The 23,378-nt window shown below is 49.4% G+C and overlaps 1 protein-coding gene across 2 annotated transcripts in view; it reads left to right on the top strand.

The window, feature by feature from the left end:
* The window catches only part of CAMK1D (calcium/calmodulin dependent protein kinase ID), a 344,198-nt gene that overhangs the window by 314,164 nt on the left and 6,656 nt on the right, over positions 1-23,378 (top strand). Inside the window, exons 7-10 of one of the 2 annotated variants that reach the window (XM_031444848.2) lie at positions 14,198-14,310; positions 15,377-15,455; positions 21,205-21,292; positions 22,229-22,350. In XM_031444848.2, coding sequence (XP_031300708.1) covers positions 14,198-14,310; positions 15,377-15,455; positions 21,205-21,292; positions 22,229-22,350 — 402 coding nt within the window. The remainder of the gene's footprint in view (positions 1-14,197; positions 14,311-15,376; positions 15,456-21,204; positions 21,293-22,228; positions 22,351-23,378) is intronic. The other variant, XM_031444847.2, reaches the window with a different exon arrangement.

Raw genomic sequence — 23,378 nt, 5'->3', positions numbered from 1 at the left:
GGCTCCTTTCTGAGGATCTTCACGCAGCCTTCACCCCTACCCGGCATAGTTTCTACTGAGTGGATCCTGTGGTGCCTCAGTGCCTTTTGTTTACAAGGACTGCTTGACCTCATTTCTGCTTCGTGCATGGGCCCATGATCCTCTCTTTGCTGCTTTGGGAGAAAACTTGGCTGTCTGTTGACAACTGGTTCACCTCTAACCCTTTAGGAAAGAGCCAAACATAAAATACTCTCTGGTTTCAAAAAACTGGTACAGGGATGTGCACAGCAGTGAGGGGAGGAAGTTTTACAAGCAGTGCCAATGAGGTTAAAAAATTCTGTGTTTTAGATGGTGGTGGGAGCAGCTTCCTCCAGGGACTTCAGGGAAGGGCAGATCCACCCGCATCTGCACCTTTGTCTCTGCGGAGGCCCCGACGGGGACGGTGCCCAGAGGGAGAAGCAGGAATGGAGTGCCTCCTCCATCACTTTTACACACGGAAAACCGTGTGGCTTTGGGCCAAATGGAGAAAACACTTTACTTTCTCTGCTTTCTTATTTCATATAAGCATCTTCTCCTGGTGACTGTCACTTAAGTAGCAGCTAAATGCTTCGGGATATGAAGCCTGGAGAATGGAAGGCAGGGGTTGACATTCATTCACTTAAGTAACATTTATTGAGTCTAATATGTGTCAGGCAATATGATGGGGTGGCTGAGACGGATTCATTGCCACCCTGGCCAGGGAGGCGATTACTGTCTGCTGGAGGCGACAGACAGTAAACACGTAACTTACTGTCCGGTCTTGCTGTCATCGAGATGGGAGGCAAGAGCTGGGGTTGCTCCCGGCGGGGGAGGGGATGTGAACCCTTCCCAGGCCAGGAGGAAGGCTCCGTAAGAGCGGTGTGCAGTGATCTGGGCTCGGAAGGACTGTCTTCAGATGTCGGCAGGGCCATCAGGCAGGAGAGATCGACGGTTTATCCTGCAAGACCCAATTATCTAAGGGTATGACATGCTCACTGTGTTTGATAAAATAGGTACCATTTGGCTTCAGACGTAATTTTGAAAACGTAATTTGGAAGATTTGATTCGGCTTTGAACTTCTGATACCCAACACTTGGTGATGGGGAAACCAGAATCGCTGAATCATCAGGATGTTTAATTCACCTGGCACCACACCCAGCCGGTGAAAGAACCAAAAGAGGCCCTTTTGATGTTTAAAAGCTTCGCCATCTGGATGCAGCACAGCAGGGAGGCAGGGCGCAGAGAGGTAAAAGGACCAAAAGCTCTAATGACAAGAGTCAGGAGTTCAGACCACTGAGTCTGAGCAGGGTTTGCGACCGAGAGGAGCAGAGATGGGGGTGGGAGTGGGAGAGGTACCAGCTCACACCAGCAAGTCCGGAAGCACTCGTGGAGGTGGTTTGGAAGGAGGGACACAGCACCAGCACAGCTGCACCAGGGCTGGACCACAGCCGAGGCCCCTAGGAAGCGGGCTTCCGGCCACCTTGCCAGGCTCTCACAGTGCGTTTCCAAGGATGACTGGACATTGTTGTCTGTGCGCCTCAGAGGATGAAAACAATTTCTAGTTGTCCTCAGATGTGCATTGTGAGAAGGCTGACAGAGGCCAGGGGACAAGCGAGAAGTGCAGTCAAAGGCCAACGGGATGGAGGTACCAGGGCATTTCTCCAGTGCGGCTGTTAGTCTGCACGGGTTCATAGCCGCTTACCGAGCAGCACATGAGAGAGAGAAGGAATCTGGGGGGGTTGGGGGATAGAGAAGGGAGGGAGGGAGGGAACAAGAACCCCACAGCCAAGAAAGCAATGTCTAGATGCAAAAGTGGAGTTGGAAATCCGCCCAGGGTTCAGAATCATCAGTTAACACTTGTGTTAATCACCTCCAGACTGGATGTCTGCACCCCTCAGGGCTTCACTATAAAATCCATCACTTGTGAGAACTAATTTTAGCTGCTGAAAGTTTCGCCATGTTTCTCCTAACACAACTTTCCTGGCTGTTGGAAGGTCTCCTCACTCCTCCTCCTCCTCCCCAGCCGAGCCCTCCATCTAGTCAGCATGGGCCAAGTTGGAAGTACATTTGTCTGACCTTCCTTGAGAGGTGTTGCACCTAAAGGAGGAGGCCCCGGGCCTCTGGACTAATCCTGCAGACTTCCTGGAGGCAGTGTCCATTTGGCTGATGCAAGAATCAAAAAGTTAGACACTTGAAAGTGGGTCAGTAGATCGCAATACAACAGCTTTGACAGTGTTATCCCCTGGCCCACCCTTTACTGTGTACGGAATTTCTTTAAACTCTTTACTCCAAGTGGAGTATGCTGCTAACCTCTCGTGCTGGCGGAAGTGTTTGGTTTTCTTCCTCTCCCTGCACGGCTTCCTGTTGTGTACAAACGTTCTAAGGGATGCACTTCCTTTCTTCCCTCCAATATCCCTTTCCTTCCTCCTCTAGAGCTTTCCCTGTCCTGCATCCTCACTCTCAGCTTTCAAGGTATTATGCAAATCCCAAGGGTGACATGGGACATTTATCCATTGCATTTTACCCACAGCGCTTTGCTGCGGTCAGCCTGCACGTGTTCTAACGTGCGAACCTTCCCTTGTCTCTTCCCAGTTTGCAAGGAAAAAGCTCTGGCTTGCACATCATCAAAGACAGAGTTGCTGGAATAATTGCATTACATTTTTGTCATCATTCAGGTCTCATTGTTCATACTGGTCTATAAACCTGAATGAGAAGCTGAAACCTATTTTTTTCATAAGTGAGCTTTGCAATGAAGTTCAAGGGATCTGTCAGCTTAAAAAACTTGGCTTTATTTTATTATTTTAAAAAACCTGTCCTATTAACCAAGATGAAAACAACTCAGATTCCTCAATGTGGGTCCCAGACATTCATTCAGTAAACACTTGTTGAATACTCAGTGACAGCCAAGATGGAGGGGCAGATTGGAGTGGCTGTTGCATTATCCAACAGACTCCGGTTTCCAGAGGAAGGACACCCAGATATGATTGATTTTGCGGGTGTTTTTCAGAGACCCATTGTGTTGGCCCAGGTTGGCCTAATGTGGCTTCTCAAGTTTACAGTATACGTGCAGGTTTGTTGTCTCTCCCTGGTCTAAGTGCATACAAATATTCCTTCTTCACAGATACAGCTCCGACCAGGTGTTCTCAGGAGAGCTTGAGCTACTCCTAGAATTGAGGTCTCCTTGGCTAAATGCTTGGAAATACACAAAAACGAAGTTTGCAGAGCAATTTCCCAACCTCCCGACCTCACAGCCGTAACAGTGTGCAAAATGAGGACCGGAGGCGGCACCCTTCTCCTTCCCCTTTGTAGCAGTTTAGAAGTTCAGGTCAGGATGTGTGGTCCTTCATGGATGATTCTGAGACTTGGCACAACATTTTTAAATATGTTGCTTCGTTTTTGTGTCTGGCATGTAGGACCCTGGGCTGAGTCCCTCAGGACTCCTCTGCTCCTCTCTCCCCTTGTCTTGTTCTTCCCGATGGTGAGCAGTGTCCCATTTCACCATATTTCAGTGGAAGGACCCTGAAAGGTTAGATGGAGTTGGTGGGATGGAAAAGGGACGTGGTGGATAAGGGCGGGGAGCGGGTATTTAATGATTGCTCTGTGACAGCCACTCTCACGTGTGTATCATTTCTCTCCATCCATCCGTGTGCGTGTGTTCTATAATCTAGATTATTTTATAGTGTATGTTATATATGTTGTACTATCTATGAGGTGGGCCTGTTACCCTCATTTCACAAAAGAAACTGAGACCCGAAAAGGATATATAATTTCCCCGAAGTCACTCAACCATTACTTGCTGGAGCCAGGATTTGAATCTGTGTCTGCGTTTCTCTGAATCCCAGGCTGAGAAAGCCACACCACGAAACCCCTCCGAGAGCAGTGATCCCCCAGAGCATAGCCGCGCACCTTTCCTTGAAAAATCACCTCTCTGTTCACATTCAGAGCCTTCATCCAATTAGACTGAAAGGGCAAATTCCGGGTGGCCGTCTTCTGATGATTATTTGATTGTCAGAGTGGACTGTGGCACTCGGATGCTTTTTGTGTAAAATATTTGAAATATTTGGGAGCACTTAAGAAGTGCATTTCAGATGCTTAGAAATTTCACTCATGGGTGTTACTCGGTTTCCCAGTTACCCTGGGTCAGCGCAGCAGGCCTGAACTTCTGCCCAGCCCTGTTTCACAGGTCTTGACACAAGCTTTTCTGTCCTCAACGTCCCCTTGCAGCTCTGTGTGGGAGCAGGGCACTGAACGGTGGCTGCAGGACATGATCATCTTGGGATTCGGTTCAGTGTAGACCCGGCTGCATTCTTCTCCCAACAGGCCGTGATGGTCCCAGGAATCCTCCTGCTGTCTGTCTTTTTGGAAGGCAGGCTGGGGTAGAACCTTAGGTGTTGATTTTCTAAGGCCTCTGAGCTGTTCTTTATTCCATTGACAGGTCTTATAACCCTGTCTCTGGTTCTGTTTCCAAACATATACTATAAAAAAAACCACGGCACCCTGACTTCAGAGGGCAGGTTTAGGAAGAGCACACATGTGGCATCTCCCCATCTTTGAACTGACACACCTGCTGTCAGGCCTAAAGGTTGACCTGACTTGGCTCTGGAGTTGGATGAACTAATTAAGATTCTGTTCTGCCCTGTCGATGTGAGCAGGTTGCTGCTAATCCCTCGTGCGTTTCCTCGTCCAGAAGGGGGGGCTGAAATACTTGGCTTTCTGCATTAAAAGAGGGAATATGTGGAAGCTGTGTGGCCTGGCCTGGCACGCGGTGGCCGCTCCGCAGGTGCTGGATGGCGCTCACGGCTGTAACGGGACACATGCAGCCCAGTTAGTTTCTCTTCTGTAGGAAGATCAACATTGCTCTTGTCCTTTTTCTGTTCCCGGCTGGACTCTGAACAGAGGCTGTCTTCCTCGCTGCTGGGTGGGCAGCATTTGATAAACCTTAGTGCTCCGTTAATGTCTGTAGAACTGGACTGAACTGGCTTTGGTTTTCTAGGCCAGAGCCTTGAGCAGAGAGATGCCCAGGTCTGCCACTGGCTGTGGCCCCAAGGCCACCTCTTCTTCTCTTTGGGACCCGCTTTGTCGGTCTCCTAAATAAGGGGTAGGACAGATGATGACTTCTGGACCCCAAAATAAAACTCTGGGATTCTGTGTGAATCCCCATACCACACAAAGCCCTTCTTTAGTGCCTGGCTTGAGGATTCAGGCTGGGAACAGGGGGTGTGATCGCTGGGTTGTGTGGTCACGTGAGCACTGACTGGTTGGAGGGAATCCAGAGCAGGGGGAGCTGCATCCCTGGAGGAAACCATCAGCCGCAGAGCAAACATGAGCCCCGAGAGGATGTGCTGTGCTCACCCCCGTCCGCCTTGATGGATGTCACTTACCATGGATGCTGTTGGCCCTTAGGAGGCTTCGCTGCAAAAGTAGCTGAAAAATTTTAACACTTCAGGAAGTTTAGCTGAATTATTTTTTCCAGAGTAAACACCATTTCAGGGCGTTCAACCCCGCACCTTAAGTCAACTTCAGCATGTGCTGCAGTGCACGCACACACACGCAAGCATGTTTCACGGAAGGATTTACCGCTTGTTAAAGAGCAGTCAACCAACACAGAAGGATCAAATACTGTTGAGTGCTAATGGGAGATACAGAAGAAACACGATGTGTGGCATAGTCTTTCTCCTCAAGGAATTCATAAACAGAATAACCGTGAAATAATAGTTCTTCAATTTCTTGAGACGGCCCAAGAGAGAGATAGGATTGCAGTGGAGTGTGAAAAGTAGAAAGTATTCAGGGAGGGGCTGAGTGGGGTGCGGGCCGCCATCTTTGACACACTGAAGCATTTATGGACTCATTCATCCAGCAGACTTTTGCTGAGCACGTGGGCTGGGTACTGGGATTGCGAACCTCAATGAGCCACGGCCTCCTCCCTCAGAGGGGAGCTCAGAGTCTAACAGGAGGTGACGTGGGCTGGGCCATAGACATCCACCAGCATGGGCGCCATGATGGCCGTTCCCGGGAAGCTGGGGGAGCACGGGGGAGGCGTGCCTGCCCTGGCTGGGTGGGCTCAGGAAAGACATCACGGAGCCAGGGGCCACACACACGAGCTTTGGGAGTAAGGAGGAGCCAGTCCAGTTGTCCTCGAGGAGAAGAGCACTTCAGGCACAGGGATCAGTACATGGAAAGGAAGACTCGATTGAGGTTGAGATGCTGTGACCTTCTGGGACCAGCTAGCTCCCCACCCATTACTTTTGCTGCTTAGCTTTCCTGTTTATTTGGAAATTTCATGTTGAGTGTCTGTCCCCCTCTTCCCCCAAATAGAATATGAAGAGTAGGACCCTGATGATTCATTCAATGCTGTATCCCCAGGCCCAGGACACAGCCGATACCCGATCAGCATTTAGGGACGGCCAGAGGACTGCCTCATGGCGGTTCTTCATCCTCTGTCCTCAGTGGGGAACCTGAGGGGCCTGTGCTCAGGGAAGCCAGATGTGGCTCAGGAGAGCAGGGCAGCTGCAGCTCCTCCTGAGTCACAAGGCGAGAAAGGGCAACCAGCTGATATTCGATGGAAATTTCAGAGGGAAAAAATCAAGCATATTCCCCTGAAAGAGGGGGTCCTCTTTGTTCATGCCGGGGGCTTGCTGGCACGTGCAAAGAAACAAACCAGCTGTTCCTATGCAGCCGGTCCGTCCAGGCTAAACTTCCAGGTAATTTGAATTCTGGTTCCCCATACACACACATACGTACATGCTTGTAGATGCCAAGAAAGTTTCTGAAAAGCATTCACAGGAAAGTGTTAACAGGAGTGGGAATGAGGGTCAGGGAGGAAACATTCCCTTTACTCTTCTGTACTTGATCTCTTTAACTCTGAACCTAAAGTACCTTTATAATTTTGTAAAGAACAAAAATAAAGATACTTGGGCCTGCCCTTAAAGATTCAGATGCACTGGGTTTGGGGAAGATACAGGGCATCTTCAGTTTTGACCAGAGTCCCAGGTGGCTCTGATGAGCACCAGCCCAGAATTACGGATGCAGATGGCACAGGTCACACCTCCTCCCAGGAGCCTTCCCTGATCACTCCAGTCAGGATTCTCACCCTCTTCTGAGTTCCTGTAGCAGTTGCCAAGGAGGAAATCACACACACGTGGGTGCACACACACACACAGACACACACACACACTGCCTTGGGCATCTGGGCTATGGGATCTGGCCCACAGGTCTCCTAGCTCTTGTAGCCAGCAGCACCAAACATAGTGCTGAATGTCCCCTTCTCTCCTTAAAAATTGTCCTCTCCACTGTGGAGAAAAGGGAACCCTCCTACACTGCTGGTGGGAATGCAGTTTGGTGCAGCCACTGTGGAAAACAGTATGGAGATTCCTCAAAAGACTAGGAATAGACTTACCATATGACCCAGGAATCCCGCTCCTGGGCATATATCCAGAAGGAACCCTACTTCAGGATGACACATGCACCCCAATGTTCATAGCAGCACTGTTTACAATAGTCAAGACATGGAAACAGCCTAAATGTCCATCAACAGATGACTGGATAAAGAAGCTGTGGTATATTTATATAATGGAATACTATTCAGCCATAAAAACTGACAACATAACGCCATTTGCAGCAACATGGATGCTCCTGGAGAATGTCATTCTAAGTAAAGTAAGCCAGAAAGAGAAAGAAAAATACCATATGAGATCGCTCATATGTGGAATTTAAAAAAAAAAACAAAAACACAAAGCATAAATACAAAACAGAAATAGACTCATAGACATAGAAGACAAACTTGTGGTTGCCAAGGGGGCAGGGGGTGGGAAGGGATAGACTGGGATTTCAAAATTGTAGAATAGATAAACAAGATGATACTGTATCGCACAGGGAAATATATACAAGATCTTATGGTAGCTCACAGAGAAAAAATGTGACAATGAATATATATATGTTCATGTATAATTGAAAAATTGTGCTCTACACTGGAATTTGATACAACATTGCAAAATTATTATAAATCAAAAAAAATGTTAAAAAAAAAAAAAAAGAATCACAAGAGCCCAAGCTGGTTAAATGAAAGGAAGTTCTCACTTAGCTTTGTTACAGTGAAGCAGCAGAACATCAAAGACAAAGATCTTAAAACTATCTAGAGAGGGAAGAGAGATTTACCTTCAGTGGTGTCACACCCAGAAGACATTGGAATGGAAATACAAGGAAAAAACAACCTAGAATTCTACACCCAGGGGAGAAGGTAAGGGGAAATTCAGGCACTTCAAACAGACAATTGGGAAGTCTTCACTAAAGGAAATTTTGAAAAATGTACTCTAGGTAGGAGGAAGGCAATTCTCAGATGAAAGTACTGAATGTACGAAGGCTTGAAAAGAATGTGAAGTAATAAATACTTTAGTAAATCTGAACAAGTAATTTGTATAAGACAAAAAAAAAAAAAATTTGTCCTCTCCAGACCTCCATCCTTGGCCCTTGACTCAGAGTCACAAACGTAGGATGTGGAGGGCCAGGCAGTAGATGATGTAAATGGGTGACCTGCTGGGTATAAGGCAATAGGGAGTAGTGCGGTGGACTGGCGAGCTCAGCGCCCATCTGCGGGCATTTAGAGTCACATTCCACATACCGGAAGTCTCTAAAATAGTCAAATTCTTAGAACCAAAGAGTAAAGTGGTGGTTGCCCAGGGCTGCAGAGAGAGGGAAGTAGGGAGTTACAGCAGGTGCAAAGTTTCAGTTATTTAAGATAGGTAAGCTCTCGAGATCTACTTGACAACGTTGTGTACATAAGCAACAATACTGTACTCACACTTAAAGTTTGTTAAGAAGTTAGATCTCATGTTAAGTTTTCTTACTACAGTGACACCTTTTTTAAAGTCATTCACTGCTTAATGTTAAAACGCAGCTGGTAGTTTCTCAACCATTTTTTAAAAAAATTAAAGCCCTGTATATTTAAGAGGCACAGTATGATGGTTTGATCTACATCTACATAGTGAAATGATGACTGTGCTCAAGCTAATTTACATATATTCTCCTTACATGGTTACTATTTTTTATGACGAGAACACCTGAAATCTACTTTCTTAGCAAATTTCCAGTATTAAATCCAATATTATTAACCATAGTCACTTGTCATGTGTCCATTGGATCTCTTGACTTATTCATATCCTTCATAACGACACCTTGTTGCGCTTTGACCAGCACCTCCCCAGTTCCCTGGCCTCCCCACCCCTGGTAACCACAGTTCTGCTCTCTGTTTCTATGTATTTGACCTTTTTTAGATTCCACATATAACTGAGATCAGGTATTTTTTTCCTTTCTGTGTCTGGCTGATTTTACTTCATAATCTCCTCCAGGTTCATCCATGTTGTTGCAAATAGCAGGGTTTCCTTTTTAAGGCTGAGTAATATTTCATTGTATAAATACACCATAATTCCTTTGTGCAAGTATCAGTCAACAGACACGCATTGTTTTCACGTCTTGGCCATTGTGAATAATGCCGCAGTGAACCCAAGAGCATGTGTATCTCTTCAAGGTCCTGATTTCATTTCCTCTGGAACTATGTCCCACAGAGTGGTTTCTGGCTCATGTGGCAGTTCCATTTTTAATTTTGGGAGGAACCTCCATACTGTTTCCATTGTGGCTGCACCATGTTGCGTTCCCACCAGCATAAAAGCGTTCCATTTTCTCCACATCTAAACTCTTGTGAACTTTTATTTTTTGATAATAGCTCTCCTAACAGATGTGAGGTGACATCTCATTGCCTACCACTACTTCTGATACCAGCTCCTTCCTGTCCGCTCTGGGTCTCCCTCTGGTACCAAAAGCTATGAGGAAAAATAGAACCTCAAACCTGTAATTCATGGGTGTAAGAAATATGCAAGAACATAGAAGGTTGAGGTGAATTACAGCAATAAGGTTAACATAAAAGGGGGAAGAGGTAACAACTAATCATTACTTGGAAATCTTTTCAGTGGGCACCCATTTTTGTAGGGACGCAAATACATAACCAGAGGCAAACAAGGAGGGAGACTGTCACTTCCTGGAGCATAATGACCACGGCAGAGTCCCAGGGCTTCTCAGCAGGAGCTCTGATGGATGACAGCATTTCAGTTTCCAGGAGAAAGCAGGCACTGCTGACTCAGGCACGGTTGGCCATTGCCAATTTTCACATTTGTTTATGTTAAAAGCCCTCTTCGTGGAAAACCTTCTCCTCTATGAAACTTGTCCACAAGACCAAAGTGGCATTCAGGGAGCCCACTGCATTCTCTCTACAGAGACAGGCCAGGTTGCTCCCAGCACCTGACCTTGCACACTGGGTTATCTGGAATGTCTGTCAAATGATACACAGAGCATTGCTTTTTTTTTAACCACCTCCTGGGAGCAGTGATGAGCAGGAGGGAGGAGTCATGGCAGGTGGGGGCTGGAGGGCTCCCTGGGCTGGGGCATCCTGGATCCTTAGCTCTGTTTCAGAGCCTAGCCGGGGGGTGCTCAGCAGTCAATGAAGAAGCCTCTTCTTCAAGAGCATATACATTGATCCAGACACTTACCCAGCATCCAGCATGGTTAAACCCTGGGCTGGGTGCTGAAAATCCAAAGACGAAAATAAGACATAAGACATGGTCCTTCCTGAAGGAGCTTGTGGACAGGTCAGGGCAGCATCAGTGTAGGGAGTGTCACTGCACAGCTCTGTCCACTGCCATGGGGTCAGAGCAGGACCCCCACCCTGCCTGGCAGGAGGGGCTGCGTCTTCCTAGTAACACTGCAGCCGGTCTTCAAGGGTCTGCCAGAGTCGATCGCAGGGGCCAGGGGAGGGCAGCCCAGGTAAAGTGAATACCTTTACCTTGGTCCAGAAACAAAACTTAGTTTCATTGTGCAGTGAACCAACCCTAAGCATCTTAGCAACTAGACCCAGAGTGTGGGAAACGGGGTTGGGGAAGTAGGGTCCAATCACCGGGTTCTACTTGCAGATAAAGGGGCCAGTGGGCAAACAAAATGGCCCACAGAGAAAATTCAAAACTGAGACTGAAACATACGGTCCAGTTCTCAAGCCACCTTCTCTTTAGTGAACAAGTGGAACAGTTAAGAACACAGACCTGGAATCAGACAGATAAGGCTCGCGTCCTGACTTGGCTGCTTGTTAGCTTCTTTGACTTTAGAATGAGAACTGGACAAGGGACTGTGTACAAGGGTGGGGTGTGAGGGAACCACAAGGGATGGCACCACGACCCCGAGGTTTTTAGCAGCTGAACTGTAAAAACCCTTGGGTCCTTGGTGATCAGGGGAGGGAGGAAGCAGTTACCACACCAAAGGAAGAGTCTGATGGAGTCCCCCCCTCCAGAGGAGCAGTGGCCTTGGTCACGGGTGTAACCAGCCTGAGCCTGGGTAGAGGGGCCAGGGCTCCACTTAGCCTGTCCCTGGTTTCCTCCTCCCTCCACCATCTCCCTATCGACCGACCCCCTCCCAGGTGTCAGAGAGTTCAACCCTCTTTCAACCCTCTGCACAGGTCAGCCTCCCAGGGAAGGCAGAGCGGAGAGTGGCCCTAAAGAGCGAAGGGAAGTTGTCGGGGACACCCACCTCCTGGGGGAGTGAGGTTTAAGGGGGATAATACAGCAAAGCTCTTGGTGGAGATTTTGACCCAAAATAAGCACTCAGTTGAGGCTGCACTAGAGTCTAGCCGTGCGTTTGTGGAAGTTGTACCGAGGTAGATAAGATGGCAGACTAAGTAGCACAGGAAAGGTGGGAGGTATAAAGTGATCTCCCTGGACGACTATCCTGAGGCTGGGATGGAGGTGATGGACCAGCCCGTGAAGGCCAGGGGCCCGTATTGGGCAGTCATTGGGTTGGCAGATATAGATGTTACTTTGAACCATGGGCTTTTAGGCCTAGAACAATTGGGAATGGCTTTATCATCTTTGAGAACCCATGGTGAGATGATTTATAGATTATTTAAATGGTCTGACGTGCCAAATGTGAAGACAGAGATGATACCACAAATGGACAGGTCCAGGACCATGTGGGGAAGTCAGCATTCTGTATATGGTGACAGAAATAGCTCAAAGTTATTTCTCCCATTTGTACCCACCAGACAAGCCTACTCATGAAATATCCCAGCCAGGGAGCTCTGGGAAATTCCGAGGTCTAAGGAAGAGTTTACAACTTCTCCTTGCCCTTCTGTTCTGTTTCGATCCTTATTTCAAAATCTTCTTGCTTAATTTTAGCTTAGTCCCCGAGCTCCATCCATTTCCTTTCCTTCCATCCTCAGTGTAGCCGAGTAAACAGTATTGTATACACTCCCCCCTCCAAAAGAGCTGAAACCAGAAGAAATCAGGATTACTTGAAGAAAATTGGCACAAGAAGAATAAATCTGTCTTGGGATTATCTTTAAGACTTTTTTTTCCCTGAAAAGAAAGCTAAACTGTAAAGTAAAACACACTCCGTTGTTAATAAACAAAAACCTCACGTGTCTAAAATTTCACTATTTTCTGAGATGAGCTAACATTTCACTCTGTCTTCTTTTCCTAATATGCACACTTTGTTTAGCCCAAATCCTCATTATGGGAAACATTTCCATATCCATCTCTTAGCCCCAGGGTTTCCTGGGCAGTGAAATATGTGCTTCGTGGTTTCAGAAGCCCTGGCTCTTCATATTCATTTCACCAAGAGCAGCAGATCTTTTAAGAAATGAAAATTTCCAGGCACTTAGCCCCTAAATCAACCTTGAGGGGATAGATGATTTTGAATCTTACCAGCCCACAGAATGTCCCACAGCCTTTAAAAAGTCATCAGCCTCTCCCCTATGCAGCGTGGCCAGCGATACCATGTGTGGCAGGAGGGGCTGAAAAATCGTCCTAAAGCTGTGTGTTTCGAACCTCTAGTAAATTTCTTACTTGCCGACAGCCGAAATCCCTCGAAGGCCTGGATTCTATTGATTCCTGTTCGATTGTTCCCATGAAATCGGTCTCTAGGCTGTAGCTGTGGTTTGAACAAAGTTTGGCTGTGTGGGAGGAGTCACCCACGGCTCCTCTGAGGACAGAACTCTGGCACTGTGGCTGCCACCCCCTGGGTTGTCACCAGCCCAGAACCAGGGTCTACGCCATCCAGCTTTGCACCTGGCCTTCCGGAATCCAGCCTTGCCTTCTGCTCTGTCCGTCCCTCATGGCGTCAGCCTAAACCCCATGCCCTTCAGATGTCCAGGCCCAGCCGGGGCCTGCCCCACGTGGGCCTCCAGCCTGCACTAGGTGTTTCCCCAGACAAACTGGGAGAAGGAGGCATAGGGCCACAGCATCTTAGAGCCAGGAAGAATACTAGGAACTTTCCAGTCTGGCCACTCCATGTTTAGATGAGGACATTTTGGTCCAGAAAATGCCTCACTGGCCTATTAATGGTAGAGGTCACGTCAGAGCTGGTGGCAGAACTGGGAGTGAGAACCCACAATTTCATGGAACAAATTGTATTTGGGGTCTTTAATAAAAATTTCTACTCCTGTTATGTTTGTCAGATGAACCCCTAGAACTAAAAGGTCTGTTCACCAACATCCTAATCAGATCTTTAAAAAATCAACTTTGAAAGGGCTCAGTGGGAAAAGGGTGATCGTATGATCATTTATGCCACCTTCTGCTTCTTGCATATTAATGGGTGAAACTATAACCTTCCAAGTCCCCGATCTGGGCCAGGTCGGGTGATGCTTTGTGGCTTGGAGCCACTTGTGGCAACTTGGTTCCTCAAGCTGATAAAATTTCCTTTTCTTCCTCTGATGATTTATTAAATAAAGTGAATCTGGAAAGGTCCTGAAATGCATATTAAACGTGTGTTTTGTTCATTTCATTAACCCATCATCTCTGAGGGCTACTCTCACGGGCAGTAAGATCAGTTACATTTATGCGCAGAAGGCTTCCTGGTAGGTGTTCCGGGCGTCCAGCACCAGGGATTAAGGTGCACAGAGTTAAGATGAACTGGGTTTCTCTGCGTGTGTTTGCCTCAGCTGCCTCCTGCTTTTAACCCTTTTTGCTCCCTGTGAAGTCACAGGCTGACTTATATGCCACTTGGACACGTAGGAGGTGTGATTTCTTGGTGGAGACGGTGTCTGCGGCGCACACGGTGCAGCCTTTGCCAGCTCGGGTGAAAGCTCTTCCTCTGGGCTGGATGTCAGACCAGCCTGAGCTGCTGGGCCCACAGCCGTCTCAGATCCTCTCGCCGTCCTGTCTTACAGGCTCTGCGGTTACCCTCCTTTTTATGACGAGAATGACTCCAAGCTCTTTGAGCAGATCCTCAAGGCGGAATATGAGTTCGACTCCCCCTACTGGGATGACATCTCCGACTCCGGTAGGTCTCTCGGCTCCCCGTGGGCGGCCCCTGGGGCCCGAGTCTCAGCGACTGCACCACACAGAATGTCCCCAGGGAAATGCACCATTTCCTCCTCAGAAGTTAAGATCAAACCCAATGTCCACGTAAACAGATGAAACATCTCCAGCCTCAGTTTCCTCACTGACCAGATGGGGATGATAGTAACATACCCCCTACCCTGGTGGGTGACAGCACATTATTGGCGTTCTTGCCTCCTAACTGGGAACACTCTGCTTTCTTCCTCAATCTTCCAAAGCCTGGGACCAGAGTACAGTTCTCCAAGGCTAACAGGAAAGAGCTGCTGGGGGAATAGCTTCCTTCTGAGCTTGGAAGGGCACTGCCGTCCCCAGGAGTCCAGTCCTGTGGCCAGTGGGATGCCAGGCCCCAGAGGTGACAGCTCTCCCACCTGGCACACAGGGTCATCTTCCTATTCTGGGACCCAGTCCCCCACATTCCCAGCATCCTGCTTCTGGGTCATCCCCGGTCCTGGGCCTCCAGGCACACTCTGCCTCCCCACCAGGGCACCTCTCTGGCATCGCAGTTTCCTGCTCACTGTCTGTAACCATTGGCACAGGCTGCAGGTGGGGCTTCTGGAAGGTGACACATCCACAGAGCTAGTCGAGGCCCCAGTGGCCCAGTGGGTGCTCAGGTGATTTTGTTGAATCAGTGACATCTACACATGGAGAGAAGTCAACAAAACAGCTCCCTATGGCAGCACAGAGCTGAGCGAGAGGCACCTGGGGACAAAGATGTCTCATCTTTCCCCTGAACCGAAGGTACCACTAGCTGCCGGCGGGAAAGGACTCGGAGCTGGGAAGGTGGGGTCCCAGCGCTGGCTCGGCTGCCTCCTCGTTTGCTGGATCAACATGCAGCATCCCCAGCCTTGGTTTCCCTTTCCTGCAAATGCTGGTACCGCCTAGCCTTTTTGTCCCAGGTCCCTGGTCTCGTGTTTTTTATGGTACCCTTGATACCTCCACTGGTATCATCTTGTCATCTCTCAAGTCACACATGCTGATTTCTCCCCTTGTGCCTTTTTTTTGAACAGCAAAGGACTTCATTCGGAATCTGATGGAGAAGGATCCAAATAAAAGATACACATGCGAGCAGGCAGCTCGGCACCCATGGTAAGAACCCCCTCCACCCCCGGAAAGACCCTGTCGGCTGACACCGTCCCAGAGTAAACTTTCAGTTGGCTGATCATCACTATGAACCCCTCGGGTGAATCTTGCACCCCATCTGGCCACTGGCTCTCATCCTTCCCCAAATCAGCACTTAGGGACACGGTCTTCTGAACGCAGAAATGACAACTGTGCAAAAAATAGCTGTAGCTTTTTCACTTTATGGGAAATATTTTAGGATCATCTTTATTGAAGGTAATTCCCCAAGGAGGTGTTAAGGTTGGAGTTTTATTCCTTGAGCTTATTGCTCGGTAGTAAGCGAATTGACATTGTATGTTCTTTTTCTTTTAAGATGCTTTTCAGTTAGTGTTTCTTCACCTCCAGAGGGGTTCATGGATAGTTTACGGCCTCCTGGACTATGTCTGCAGCAGGGCTCTGAGGCCGCCTGGTTTTCATGTCGCTGACTAGGTTCAAACCTGGTGACCTTAGGTTTATACTTTTCTGAACATGAATTCTTCTCATCTTTAAAATGGAAATAACGATGCCTGGCGTGCAGGGTTGATGTGAGCAGTAACTGAGATCACGCACACACATAAAGGGCTGAGCACGTCTGGCATGGGGTAAATGTGTTAAGCTGTCTTATCAAAGCACCGTGAGCCTCCAGCCTGAAACAAAGGCCAGGAGTAGTGAAGCACAGTGCACAGAGCCGTGTCAGGAGCGATCCCCCGGACAAGCCCCCTCGAAAACTGTCCCACCCACCATCTCCTATTCCACCATCTCCTGCAGCATTTTTTCCAGATTCTCATATGCTGGTTAACCTTTCCAGAGAGGGAGCTGCCTACAGTCCCTTTGTGACCCAGTTTCACAGTGTTTTAATTTATCATAACAGCTGTCATTTTTTGAATATCTGTGATGTTCCACCATGCACTGTGCTGATCATGTTAAAATACTCATTTTTCCCTTTACAATAGTCCTGTAAGGGAGGTTTTGTCTCCATTTTAGAGATAAGGAAATAGATTTAGAAAGATAAAGTGGCTTAGTGAACAGGACACAGCCAGCTGACGTCATTTCCAGGCAGAACTGTCCAGAATGCTGCGCTTCCCTGACAGGAGGACAAAAGGGGGAGGAAGGAATTTGCTGAAGAGGTGGTTTTGATTGTCTGTCATCTTGATTTTTTTTAATAAGTCACTTTGGACAGTAGGTCAAAGTACGTGATGCTGAAGATACTAAAGGTTTTTCTTATTTTGTAAACAGTAGGCTTTTACAGCTAGATGAAACTTTTTTCTTCGTGCTAGAGATAGACGTTTAAGGTGTAGCGCATAATAATTTGACTTCTGCATGTATTGCAAAGTGGCTAGTATAATAGGTTTACTTGACATCCATCATCTTATATCGTTAGAAAATTTTTTTCCCTTGTGACGACAACTTTGAGCATTTTCTAACAGCTTTTGAATGTACCATAAAGCAGCATTCCCTGTAGTCATAGTGTTGTACGTGACACCCCCAGTGTTTTTTATCTTGTATGTATGAGACTTTAGAGGTTATCTTAGGAGGAAAATGACCTCGAAACAAGGGAAGTGACTTGCTTCTTGTTTACTAATCCAGCCTCGCTCAGCAGGAGGCAGGAAGGAGGCCGGTTAAAAGCCTCCTCTCTCCTTCACCAGATGTTTTTGAAAAAACAAGGAAGGGGGAGGTCAGCTTTACTCTGAGGGGCCTGGCGGGGGCAGGATGGGCTCAGCAGAATCTTCACGGAGACACAGCCTCACACTGAGAAGGCTTCCACCCGCTCTCTGGGGTCGGGGGATGGGACTCCAGGCCTGGCATGGGGGCTTAAACTGTGCGCCCACCCTTGGAGCCTTGGCTTTGGTATTCCTGGAGGAGAGTGGACAAAGGAGGGAGGTGGGAGCTGAGGCCACAGAAAGGAAGGACCAGCAGGTGCTGACGTGAGCTCTGGCAGGGCTGCCTGGGCTCCAGCCCTGGGCTCCAGCCGGCAGGGCGGGTGTGCAGGCCCCTCGCCCTTGGGCCTTCCCTGTAGGGCTGAGACCCTAAGTGACAGCAGTGCATCTCCTGTAGAGACTTTCAAGGGGTCGAATGCAGTAATCCATGTAAAGAAGAGTCCCTGATCATCTCCCCAACGTGAGCTGCCATAATTTCCTAACTGCGCCCAGGAATTTGTACTTTTACTTTTGGGCAGTGGGGGCCTCTGACAGGTTTTAAGCAGGGTGATCTGATTGGCATTTTTGAAAGCTCAGCCTGCGTGCAGGAGCGGGGATGAGGTGTTGGGGGGTGGGGGAGGGTAGGAAGTGCAGACCAGAAGTAGAGGGAGGGCGGAGGTGGCCTGCCCAGCGCCAGCGTCTGGGGATGGAGGGGGCAGAGAGACAGTCCAGGGGTGGGAAAGCTGTGGGTCTTGGAAAGACCTGTGGGAGGAGTGAGGCAAAGGGTCAGGGGTGGCAAGGTTTTTCCCAATTTTCCAGTTTAAGGGACGGGGAGGATGGTGGTGCTGGGGGAACAGGCAGATGTGAGTGGAAGAGAATGCGGAGGAAGGTGCCGGCAGTGCACATCTGTGGTGGGCACTTTGCTGAATGAGTCTGGAGCTCAGGAAGGAGGTCGAGCTGGAGAAGCTGACTTCACAGGCCTCCGCCTGGGTCACGTTAAGATGTGCTGGCACGTCAGCTGCGCAAATAAATGCCTCCTGACTTTAGAGGTGGGTTTTTTCCTCAATGTTTTAGGATTTTTACTGCACATTTCACAATTCCCAGAAGTCGTGTCGGAAAATTATAAACACGGGTGCCCTTGACTCCAGCATAAGCAAGACGCCCTGCTGGCCTGCATTTATGATAGACTTGTTTCTTTTATGTAAAATTGCCCCCAGACAATTTTAAAACTGGTTTGGCTGAGAGCTTGCAGAAAGTGGAGTCATTATTCCAGTGAGTAGGGCTTTATCGACCTCACCGTTCTGGGGGTGGTGGTCCCAGCACATCCATGTGCCCAGAAAGCATCATCTCTTACTCTGCCCTTGCTCTTCTGACTAATCACGGCCGCCCACGGCTGGGGCCCCCCTCAGCCCCAAGCAGGCCACTGCAGCCAGGACAGGGCTCCTTTCAAAGCTGCCCCTGAAGGGGGCAGTCAGCCCCTCTCACCAGATGTGTCCCCAGCTCCTCATGGAGGCCTTGCCTTCCTCTTGGTGGTGGATGGTAGGGGACCAGCAGGCCCCTGGCCGGTGGCCAGAGAGTAGGGAATGGCGAGAGGCAGGATGAGACCCAGTCCTGGTTCCAGAGAAGCACCTCAACAGGGTGTGTTTACCTCGTTCGGGTTGTCCTGAACCTCTGCCTCCGGTTTCAACGATTATCCTGGCTGTCAGCATACCAAGTGACACTTAGCCCCCACGGCAACGGCAGTGTGCCCACCTGGGGGAATGTTGTGTGTTGGCCAGGCCAGAGTAGCATCTGCAGCCCACGCCTCGGTGTTCCTGGAGACCCTTTCCCTTCTTGGGACTCCAGCCAGCCGAGCCATGGTGACTATAGGCATTGGGAAGGACCCCAGGAGACTGGGATCCACACCAGGCATCACCAAGCCTGTCTAGAGGCTGGAGAAATGCACCATCAGTCTGGCAGGTAGATCAGACCATGCGCAGCACACCAACACCAGAGGGCAAGGAGAGGTCAGTTTGATGACCTGCTTGTGGAGGGGGAGAGCGGACTGGCCTGAAGAAGCATGATTTATACAGATGTCACCTGTGGTGTTAGCTCAGAGGCAAAAACTGGGAGGAGAGAGTTGGCGACCTGCGTGCGTGTGGTGCCCAGAGCTTTACGTGTGCGTGTACAGGTCCGTCAGGGACGTCTTCTGTCTCCGAGGCATTGTTCAACTCCTAAGACAATCAGGGGGACCGCCAGGGTCCCTTCCAGTTCTAAGATCCCATGCCTCCGGCTTTGTGGGTGAATGGTGCTGAGCTGGTGTCGCGGAGCGCCCTGTGTTGTCCCTGTGAACACCCTGGCTGCCGGGAGCTGCAGAGAGATCGTGGTGCACGTCGGAGGGAGGTCGTGTGCTGTCACGCGCCTGGGCGGCTTCACCTCCAAGAAGACTGCCTGACAGGGGCTCTGGGCCACCGTGCGCCCCGCTTGGTTCTTACCTGGGACTGTGGGAAGTGAGACCGGGACAGTCCCAAAATAATTGGAAGTTTGCCTTTTTCTCCCATCTCGGCCACACTCACCCACAGAGAAGGGAGTCTCCCTGACCCTGACCCGCCCCACCCCGGTCTGTTTGTTTGGAGCAGGCTCTGCCCTGCGGCGGTGCTCAGCCCGAGGAAGCCCGTACTTCCTACCACGTCTACCCCCTCATTTCCAAGAGCTGGCCACCGACAAAGGGGACTGGCATTCTCTTCTGAGGATGTCGCTTTTAAAAACAGTCTGTCCCAAGTAGTCAGGGTCCAGGCTGGTTTGTGTCCAAGGCCATCTAGGTCTGGGACCTGACGGGCTCCCTCACCTACCACTCACCTTCCAGCCAGAAAAGATGGTCAGTGTTCTTGGCATCTGTCTGCCCCTTAACTCTATCGAGACCCAGGAAATTATTTCTTAGGCATCAGACATCAGCTTAGAATTGAATAGTTTGGTGCTAAAGGGAAGGGAAGATGGATGGATTCAAGCCCAGGAAGGACTGAGCAAAACACAGCTTCCTGTGAAACTGGGGTCCGTGGAGGGAGGATGGTGCTGAGGCAGAGAGGGGAGGGGAGGGTGAAGAATGAGCTGGTGGGACCTCCAGGGCATCCACAAGGCTGGAGACTGAAATCAGAGAGAGAGGAGACAGGGCATAGGAACAGATGGGGGAGGGAGGGAGGAAGAGGGGGGCGGGCAGAGAGGAGAAGGCACACGACAAAGCAGAGGGAGGACGTAATGAGGTGAGGGAGCGCTAAGGACAGGAGGTGAAAGGTACCCTGCCTTCCTCCCTGCTAATGGAAGGCTGAGGTCAAGCAAGAACTACATGAAAGATTACCCGGTGAGATCAGGGACCCAGTGGAATGTAGTGTGGACGTGGTCCTTGCAGTTCTGAGAAGCTTGCCAGGAAATGCAGGAGCAGGTGTGTGCCAAACAGGGCTGAGCTGAGGCCGGGAGCCCTCTCACTGAGCACAGAGAAGGTGGAGGGCGCTGGGGGGAGGGTGAGAGGAACACGGTGGAGCTTAGTTTACCCAGAGTGGAGCCAGAAGGGAGGTGTGGGCCTGGGGATGTAAGCAGGTCCATGGATCAGAGGTCCTGGAGATGCCAGAGAGAGGGGTGTGGGGAGGGAGCTGGGAGGAAGGCCCTGGGAAGGGATCCAGTGGTCAGATCAGGTAGGGACAGGCTTGAGACCTCAGAGGTGAGGCAAGGCAGATAGGAAGCTGGGGAGAGGTAGGGAGAGGAAACTGAGTTCAGACTGTGTCCTCATTGTGGACTCTTATGTTGCAGGAATTGGGGTCCAAAAGGGAAGAAAGGGGAGCCAGGCCAAGCGGTCCACCACGGAGGTGCCGGCCATCCTGGAGGGGGTGCGGGGCAGGAAGTGGACAGGATTGGAGCATGGTGGTGGTGGATCACGTGCATTTCACCGTGGGGTGAAATAAGGAGCCTGGAGGGGCAGTGACAAGCCACCCTCTCAGCGAACCCTGGGGTGGGGACAGGATGTGGCTCCCCCCAGAAAGCAGCTTGGGACCTATTGTCAGACGCCCCTTCCCAGCCCTCCATCCACAAGAAACCCTCTTGAGGAAGCATCTTTGCCTGTGTTTCAGGATCGCCGGTGACACAGCTCTCAGCAAAAACATCCACGAGTCCGTCAGCGCCCAGATCCGGAAGAACTTCGCCAAAAGCAAGTGGAGAGTAAGTCCTGTGCTCACTGCTGTCCGGGTGACTTTAACCGCGAGCACGAGACTTGCCTTACAGTGGGAGCATTTGTTTCTAAAGGTCACTGTCAGCTGAATTTGATGAAAATCCCCAGAACCTCACCCAAATAACTGTGCTCGTTTTAAGCAAAAAGGATTAAGACTTGAGGAGAGCATCGTGGTGTGAGAGGGCTGAAGTATATGATTTAACACCTCCCCTCTGTGATCCAAAAATAGTAATGCCACCATCTCTTCTTCACTTGCTATTTCTTAAGAACATAATCCCTGTTGTCTTCCTTCACTTTGCTGGGACTTTGGAGAGTAGACTTTTATCGAAGTGATATAAAGGGGGTAAAGAAAGGAAATCCAAGTTGAACTCATCCATGCTTTCTGGTAAAAAATGTGGTGGATTTAAACCATTACCTAAATGCCATGGTCTCATCAGTGTGGGTAATTAAGAGCTGGCTGTTTTTCCACGAGAGCTGACAGAGAGAGACCGTGCAGATACAACAGTAATTCCCCTGACCCACTTTATTCCAAGGAAATGCTATTAGGATAAAAGCACCAAAAAGTAGAAAATGAACACTCTTAAAATATCATATTTTAAGTTTTGGTGTTATTATAATATGCCTTTAATTCTAGAAGTCACTTCTCTTCAATTATGGACGCGATTGGGTTACATTTATTCCCTAATCTACATTATTATGTCAGAAGAAAAATATTTTTTTTAATCTCCAAAATATATTTTGATGGTGGGGAGGGGAGGCCAAATGACTAGTGTGCTTTTGGAAGAAGGGTCAAGTTTCTAGAGTGTCATGAGAACGTTTTAAGAAGTCTGAACTTGAGGTCACAGGAGAAACGATAGGAGACGGTCTGAGTCTTTTCTTGTTGACTGGACTATTCAGTCTGCTTCCTCCCCTTTCTGAAATTTCAGCAAGCGTTTAATGCCACGGCCGTCGTGAGACATATGAGAAAACTCCATCTCGGCAGCAGCCTGGACAGTTCCAACGCAGGTGTTTCGAGCAGCCTCAGTTTGGCCAGCCAAAAAGACTGTGCGTATGTAGCAAAACCAGAAATTCCCACCTGGCCTCTGAGACCCGTCCGGGGGCGGGGAGAGGAAGGAACTCGACTGACGAGTACCTGCTGTTTGTCGGGCTCTCTCAATACTTGATCCCATTTAATACCCCCCCACACAAGATCCTAGGACACTACTTTTGTAAATTTTTTTTATATTTAATTACTTCATATTTATACAACTCTTGGGATTCTCATGGCCATTTTTAGATGAGAAACCTGTGGCTCAAGCCCCGCTCAGCCATGGGTGTCCGGACAATAGCCCAGATGCCTTCTGACCCACTCCCCGTGTACTGATTGGCTTTTCATTTCGCGTCCCCTTTAGGGGTTGAGGAAGGGATGACGGAGACTCGTGACAGCCTCATCTCATTGTCTTTTAAGATATCTTTTTAAAATGATGATCTTTTAAGCTAATTCACATGAAGCGCGTTGGCTTTGCGATCGAAGTAACGGTACTAATATTCTGCTGTCCGTCACCTTTGCACGGAGCGTCACATCACCGACACGCTCCTGATTTTTCCCTCCCACGCCCCTCTGCGTTCTTGTCCTAACCTCGCACTAGGCTTTTCCGCGGGCCCCTTGGCACTGCAGAGCGGCTGCCGTCATCGTCCCCAAAGGCCCTCATCTCAGCCCTTGAGACCCTTCAGCTTGGTCTCACTCCGGGCATCACACTCCTTCCCATGTGCCTCAAAAGGGGTCGGTTCCTTTCCTCTCAAAATAGTGCTCCCATCCCATTCCGGAATGTCCAGCCCTTAAATTCTCCCAGGAAATCTCCACGAGCGTCCCCTGACAGTCGCATGCCGCTTAGACCCACGTTTACATCTCAGGGCACATCCTTCCCACCTTCTCGTCAAAAGGAACCCCACTATCACTCATTGCTTTGAAGTTTCAGACAGCAGCCCTGACCACAGTGAAGCCATCTGAGTTATGTGTTTATGCACATCCCTGTGCTCCAGCCCACAAAGCTCACAGGGGCAGGGCGGGGGTGCACCTCCGGCACCGAGAGACAC

This window comes from Camelus dromedarius, chromosome 26 (assembly GCF_036321535.1).
Source record: "Camelus dromedarius isolate mCamDro1 chromosome 26, mCamDro1.pat, whole genome shotgun sequence".
Classification (NCBI taxonomy): domain Eukaryota; kingdom Metazoa; phylum Chordata; class Mammalia; order Artiodactyla; family Camelidae; genus Camelus; species Camelus dromedarius.
The sequence above is the reverse complement of the archived record's forward strand: the minus strand, read 5'-3'. Positions and strand labels throughout refer to the sequence as shown.